The following is a 7,823-nucleotide window of genomic DNA, read 5'->3' on the forward strand; positions in this document are numbered from 1 at the left end:
GTTACATTAATAATTTTCTATATAATATAATATCATATTATCATTATATATAATCAAGGTCAAGATCAAGGTCAAAATCAGGGCCAAAATCAAGGTCGGGTTGAGCCCGAGGTCTCAACCCTGATCCGGCCCGACCCTAACTCAGGACAAGGAATTTCTGACCCTAACCCGACCTCAGGGCCAGAAATCTTTAGCCCGGGCCCTGTTCGGACTCTCGGGCCGACAGGGCCAAACTTGCTGTCCTAATAGAGGCTACTAGGGTCAATCAGGGACAACCAGACCAGCCCAACCCAAACAGGGTCAATCAAGGCCGGACCGGGCTGGGTTGCAACTGACATGGCTGATCCTGGGCTAAGATATCCCAACCTGACCTCAGATTAGGCTGAGCCTAGACTGAGTTAAGGGACGTAGGACTAGGCATTGCACACCCTGCAGTATGGGAGAGGATTTTTATACTTAATTCAACACTAAATAAGGGGAGAAAAAACTCCAAATGCAAAAAAGAACAAAATCTTTTTTACCAATAAAAAATTCTACCAAATCAACATTGAACTGAGAGTAATAAATAAGATTGCAATGGGGCCTTCAGAAATCCCCAATAGGGACTTCGGTGTACCTTGCTGACTTGACGGTGTAACTCTTTTCTCCTTTTTTAGGGTAAGAATGGGGGTGGGAGGGTGAGGTTGGACAAGAAGGAGGGAAAGCAAGGCAGAGGATATCATGCAAGCCAAAGAATTACCATTGCATTACTTTTTTTCTTTTTTCATAAAACAAATTCAGATTTCTGCTTCTTTTTATTTATTTTATGAGTGAGTTCCGGAAGATCACTAATTCCAAACACTAATTACATTGCAGATTATATTGAAACTTGTAACACTTCATTTTGATAAAAGAAACCCATGAACGCTCAAACTTTTTACATATAACATTTGAGTCAGATATCCATGCTCTTCTATGATTAGAACATTAAGATTAGAAATGGAAGTCAGCTACAATGAGTGTAACAGGATTCCAAAAACAAACTGTCTCATTTCTAACTGAAGCACTCACTATCCACACAAAATCAGTCAGTGATCTAGCAGCAATACCCAAACATGATGGAGAGATCCAAATGCCACATTAAGGCAGTGGAAAATGTTCTACAACATTGTCAAGAAAATGAATCTCACTTCAAACACACGAGGTTCCTACCGCAAAGGACATTCCTGCAGTTGAGACAAAATTTGTGGCAACAGGGAGGGGGTGTACAAGGTTAGAACTCATATCTTCTCTGCACTATACAATGAAATTTTGACCTCAATTAGTTACTGTGATTCCTAACCATTCTTTCATAGTGTCCTTCAAGTGCAATTTTCACAAACTGGAAGATGATTAGAAGAAGCAAGCTCCATGGTCATGGATTATTTCTTGCTTGAATTTTGAGGCCTCCTTTTAATATTTCTATGAGAACATTAAAAAGGAGTTCACTATACAGTAAGAATACTAATGAAGACCACACATGATCAGAAAGTGTGTACTTCCTCTAACACTGTGGTAGTTAACCGATTAATAGAGAAAAGCTAATCAAGGAGCAGATTTTATGGCTACTTTTCATTTTCCTCATATCCTCGACATTATACATGATTTTGGTATATATAGGTACATTTAAATGAGGTGGTTTCTTTTTTCCAATAATTCATTTTAAGGGAGAGGGTTCCCTGAAAGGCAGTGTGGCCCCTGCGCCAGCACAGGGTCCAATGCAAGCATGCGTGAAAGCATAAACAGAGGCAAGATTTCCACCTTTTATGGGGACTGGGGAGCGGGGTAGTCATTTTGTACCCTCCTGTGTCTGGGTGTAGAGGCCACGCTGCCATTTAGGGTTCTTTTTCCCTCGAGAAAAAAAACTAAAGGCAAAGAAAAAACAAAAATTAAACAAAGGAAGTTTTTCAAAGATATTACTCACAACATTGAACATTCTCGACTCGGTTTTTTCTTCTTTTCCTTCAGTTTCTGTGGTGGCTTGATAACTACCTTGATAGCAGCATCAAAGACTGCTTTAACATTCTGCACATTGGATAGACACATAAACCAAGGGCTGCTGATGAAGATCTACCTGCAGTATGATTGTACAAGAAACTAATGTGTGACCTAAAAACGGCCATTACCCAGTGTTGGTCCCACCTATGCAGGGTCCTGCAAGGGGTGAGTTTGGAGTCAGTCCTAAACTTTGGCCTTTTTTTGGCACAAAGCAGCCATCCTCAAGACTCGAACCTGGGCGTATGCCCTGGCAGTAAATTGCTAAGTAAGACTTCCTAATCTACTAAAAAACAGTACTATAGTATCCTAATTTACCAGTAGACTAATCTTACTCTTTTACAAGTTGAAATTACAAAACAATAAATCCTAAGATGGGATATTCCTCGTTTTCAGAATCAAATTTGGGACCCAAAGACAAACTGTACATCCAAACTAGTAGAGGAAAAAGTACAATGTGTCCACTACACTCAATAAACCTATAAAAGACCAATACCCAGACCGAAAGAGGCCCAGATTGAGGTCAAACATTAAGCCCAAGCCCATAAACAGCCCAACTAATGATTTCTACACTAGAAAAGTCCTGGGAACTACAATTTAACAATACAATTCAAGACTCAGTTTCATCAAAACCCCATTGAGAACTTAGCATAAAATTTCAAGTTGAAGAACATTGGTTCTGTCTAATTTTCTGCCCACCAAAAAGAAAATGTCCAAATTTACTATGCCCCATCTCATGGTGGAACCTCCCCCCCCAACAAAAATGTGTGCACTGTGAGAATCGCACCACGATGTTGAGTTTTGCTTAGGTTGCCAATTACTGTCATACATATATATGACATAACTAAGGTTGCAACACAAGAATTAGTTTATCATTACCTGCTGAGTTTTGGAGCTGCATTCAATATAATAAGCAGCACCAATCTGTTTGCAAAGTTCCTCCGCCTGATAATCATAGGAACCATTACCATTAAGAGTACTGATTATAAAGTTCACATAGAACAAAGAAAACTCGATGCATGGTACAAAAAAATACCTGTACTGTAGTCACAGGCACCAAGCCAGGATGATCAGCCAAATAGTGCTTATCTTCACGGAGATCTGTTCATCCATATAAACCACACCCACTCAGAAAATACTGGGAAATAATAAATGCATCGACCACAGATTTTTACAATTGGACTGGACCAGAGTGGCAGTTGAATCGGATTAAACCGGAATCACCCTTTTTTTTTTTAAATATATGGTCTGGATATATAACCATGGATGATTGAAACCCAAAACAAACCAGCTCGGTTTACTGGTTTTCTTTGGGGCAAAATCTGATATAAAGGCGCATCTATGAAGAGTTGAACCTGGAACCTATTACTTAAGCAGAATGACACAAACAATTGCACCTTCCTAACATTTCAACAGAGTACGGCAGAAATTTCTCTATGGATGATTCATTAAATCTGCGACATAGGCTGTAATTTTGCTTCATTTATTGTTGAGTGCAGAAGAAGGAAACACCATGGAACACTATAAGGGTGTTTCCTGCATATATAGTTTAAAAATAAAACTCACATAACCTAGAATTGTTAACCTGGCATTTACTTTTTTCAGTAAGTTTAGATTTGGTTGGTTCTAGGAAATACTGTAGGAGACCTAGTTTCTTTAGATGAAAATTAATCAAAAGAATATTCTAATGCCTTTTGAGTTGTGATAGGAATTTTCAGGAGTTAAGCTTTCCAGTTTATAAATATATGATGGCAAGTGAAAGCAATGCTTGTAAAATTTTTATCAAATGAAAGGCTTGTTTAGATATTTTTTGAAGTTCATTTAGTTCTTAATTCTTGGCTGTTTTTTCTTGATCGTAATAAAGGAAGAGTTCAAGAAAAGCAACCAATCAGCTCTAAGCACCTTTTTCCTTTTCTTATTAATTTCCTCAGGCAATACTAGACTCTTTTCACAAGCTTCCATGAAATCCTGTTTCATTGAAACAAACTTTTCCCAATCCTGCAAGTTAAGTTCTCTATCCTTTGATAAACACTCGACTAAATATCTAACAATAATCACCATATAGACCCTCTAAATGAAAACCCTAAATCCTTTGGCCCCCATTAGATTCCAGGATTTAAATGGCCCTACATCATTTAGTTATTCAGCTTCAATGCAGTTGCTCTGTGTATGGCTGCAAGAATATACTATGAACAGCCTATATTAGAGCTAAGCCAGTGGCTAGCATTCAAAAATATCCATAGGACCTTGGCCTTCAGGGAATAAAGATAGAAGACCCACGGCAAACATACATCCACCAATGTGCACCTATGATCTCTACTTCCTGTTCAGCACAAGGTAATCATGATCCGCATCTTGCCAAGAGAAGGTTGAAGACATAGAGGAACAACCATTCCTCCTTTTAACAAATTTAATTTCTAGCATCAATTCTATTAAGTCAATTTAAAGTATGAAATATTCTACCAAATAATTGACTTCCACCAAGAATGGAAGTCACTTGAATTTATTGACAGGCTGTTTGGATCTTCATTTGACATTCCTTAGCCCTGTAACAAGTTCAAAAATTATTTAAAGGTCTTTGAGCATGACAACAATTTATTTCCCACCCAGCTTCAACTCCCCCAGCCCCAAAAAAAAAATAAAAAAAAAAATAAGAACTTTCTAAAATCCAATAAACTCAATCTCAATCAAGTTTCAACCAAAAGGGCCCAAAAAGATATACAACTGCCAACTCCAGTGCCACAACCCCATCTCAACAGTCCAGTGAATCCCAAGAAAAAATAGGAGCGCATTGCATGGCAAGTCTGGATGAGATATGCTTGACTGTGAATCCAGAGAGAGAGAGAGAGAGAACAGGTAGAAGAAAGAAAGTAAACACAGAAGAGAAATGCACAGAGTCGTTCTCCTATGATGATTCATTCCATGAATGCCAATATCCAACAAAGCAAGACACCACCTAATTCTGTGTTGCATGCTAATTCCTTTTACATCAGACATAACTAACCCCAACAGAGTTGAAACATTTATTAGGTGATCAGAGGTTTTTAGGAACGCAGTAAAGAACTTTTTTTTTTTTTTTCTGGGATGGATTATCCAGTGAAGGATATTATTGCAATGGGGCTCATAAATCTTTGAATATAAAAATAAAACAACAAAAGCAATTCGAAATGTGGTACATGTTGTAATAGTATTTATAACAAGATGACTCTTTACCATGTTGAAAAAAGAAATAATGGGGGAAAAAAAAAGAATATCTAACAATGCTGTTGAACTGAAGTATGACAAAATAATTATCAAGAAGATTACATAAAGCAAGAAATTCATAACAAACCAGATAAGAATTATTGGAAGGAGGTGAGGACACATATATACGTGGAGCTCCCAGACTTACCCAATTTAGTACCCACAAGAACTACAGGGACTCCAGGCGCAAAATGCTGAAGTTCTGGGACCCACTGACAGAGGAATTATATATCAACATTCAACCATACACCCAAAAATAAAAAATAAAACTTCTCTCAGAATCAAGAGACTGAAACCTGTAATTCTTGCTGTTACGCACCTTTTTTAGTACATTCTCATAGCTTGCTCGACTAACTAATGAGAAGGCCAAGACAAATACATCCGCTCCTCTGTAGCTCAAGGGCCTCAATCTGTTGTAATCCTCTTGCCCTATCAGAACAAGTAAGACTTGATTCATGAGAGTGGGGAACAAAAAAAAAAAACTTAATAAAGATGGGGAAAAAGGAAAATGAATGCTGAATTCAGCAGAAGGGTTTATTCATCAAGTCTGTGAGGTTCATGCCACAGACCTATTTTCAAAACTGGTCTTCAATTCTAACAGTCAATTGGTAACCAGCTTTCTATCAAATAATGACATTAATAAATGTTTATTCATCAAGTCTGTGAGGTTCATGCCACAGACCTATTTTCAAAACCGATCTTCAATTCGAACAGTCAATTGGTAACCAGCTTTCTATCAAATAATGACATTAATAAATACTTGGCTAAAAAGTCTCTAAATCTAACCTGCTGTATCCCAAAGGCCTAAGTTGACAGTGATTCCTTCAACAACAACATTGGCACTGAAGTTATCAAAAACAGTGGGTATATAGTCCTAACATATGAAGGCATCGTTAGAGAACAATAACAAAGAAATAAGAACAATTAAAAGGTAAAATGAACAAAATAAAAGGTTAAAAACTGATATACAATATAAATCTCTCCAACATCTGAACAGATTACAAAAACAAATACAAAAAGGACGAATTTATTAAAGGAAAGCACATGTAAATATTTATAAAACTATGAAATCACCCAAAAAACAAACACACCCACAAGCAGAAACACATAAAACTACATACAAAGCCCAAAAGATTGGACATCGAAAACAACCAAAATCGAAATTTGGGAGGGTAAAGAGAGGCATACAGTGGGAAATTTGTTGTTTGTGTAACAAATAAGCATGCAAGTCTTCCCAACAGCCCCATCTCCTACTGTAACACACTTGATGAACCTTGAAGCACTTGAAGCCATTGCATAAACGATAATCTCAGAAGGGGGTGGGGGGGAGAAAATGTATATAAAAACAGAAAGAGTTAGAACAAACGGTGAGCTGTTTTTAGCTTTACAGAAAGATAAGAAACAGAGGTGCTTCACATGGTTCTCACTCTCTCTTACTTCCTTGTTTTCTCCTTTTTGTTTTCGTAATTGAGAGAGAGGGTCCGTATTAATGAATAAAAACAAAACAAACGAACCAAGAAGAAAAACAAAAAAAACCCCAGTAAGGCAACGCAGAGTGGAATCGAAGGGAGAGAAAAGATAACTGCTTTCTGCTTGATCTCTCTCTGTTTTAGACCCTTCCTTAGTGAGAGTGTCTGTCAGTCAGTCCCAGAGAGAGCGAAAGAGCTTTGATCGAGAAGTGAAGTGAATCCAAAGACTCCAAGTTATTAGCTTTCAATTACCAAAAGCGCCCTCATATCTAACCCATAATTCTCTTTGCCTTTGTGCCTAAATTTGCCTTTTTAAGACACTGCAACTCACATGAACCAAGATAGACTGAGACCCATGAGCACCATAAAGCCATTTTCATGTGATGTGAGGGGCCCCAAGTAGAATAGTCGAATTCAGGATCTGTGCATGTTTGTTTGTGTGTGTGTGTGTGTGTGTGTGTAAAGCCACGATAGCAATATAGAGAGAATCTCTACATGATATATTGTATCATGTGGGGAAGACTGTTGTTGCCATTGCCTGTAAACCCTTGAACTCTTTTACCTTTCATCCATGGAAGGATCTTATCAAAAAAAAAATTCATCCATGGAAGGCTGATCTAAGCCATTCTAAGACCCTAGAATGGTGGATGAACCCTCCTCCACCGGAGTGGAAAATTTTTCCCAAAAAAATAACAAGGGGAGCACAAGGGCCTACGAGCATAACATCCAATGAGAGCACGTGCATTGACATCTGGGGGTTGGATTTTTGCCTTTTATGGGGTGAGAGGGGGTCGCTGCCAGGCTGTGTGGCCCATGCACCAGCATGGGGGCATCCAACTAGAGTGGAATTATTCATTATGGGGATAGGATAGTCATTTTGCCCTTTCTGTGCTTGGATGCACGCGACACACAGCTTGGCAGCCTTCTTTTTTTCTAAATAAAATATAATAGAGGAAATTGGTAATCATATGTTTGAATGGGGAGTCGAAGTCTACCAAACCAACCATAGAGAGCTGAAGTCAACTTATTAATTAATATACAAAAGAAACTTTTTCGTCAGCCTAAATCAATTAAGCTCAAAGGATAATCTAAAGAGAG

General features: G+C 38.1%; 1 protein-coding gene across 1 annotated transcript; it reads right to left on the bottom strand.

Annotated features, from left to right (window-relative positions):
* Positions 1-861: 861 nt before the first annotated feature.
* Positions 862-6,736, bottom strand: LOC122670331 (rac-like GTP-binding protein 3). Its single transcript, XM_043867170.1, has 8 exons — positions 6,445-6,736; positions 6,043-6,130; positions 5,576-5,685; positions 5,405-5,468; positions 3,050-3,114; positions 2,893-2,958; positions 1,943-2,043; positions 862-1,205 (listed from the first exon to the last, which is right to left on the bottom strand). Exons 1-8 carry the CDS (start codon positions 6,547-6,549, stop codon positions 1,166-1,168), a joined length of 639 nt encoding a protein of 212 aa, XP_043723105.1. The 5' UTR covers positions 6,550-6,736; the 3' UTR covers positions 862-1,165.
* Positions 6,737-7,823: the final 1,087 nt, after the last annotated feature.

Source organism: Telopea speciosissima, chromosome 8 (assembly GCF_018873765.1).
Source record: "Telopea speciosissima isolate NSW1024214 ecotype Mountain lineage chromosome 8, Tspe_v1, whole genome shotgun sequence".
Classification (NCBI taxonomy): Eukaryota; Viridiplantae; Streptophyta; class Magnoliopsida; order Proteales; family Proteaceae; genus Telopea; species Telopea speciosissima.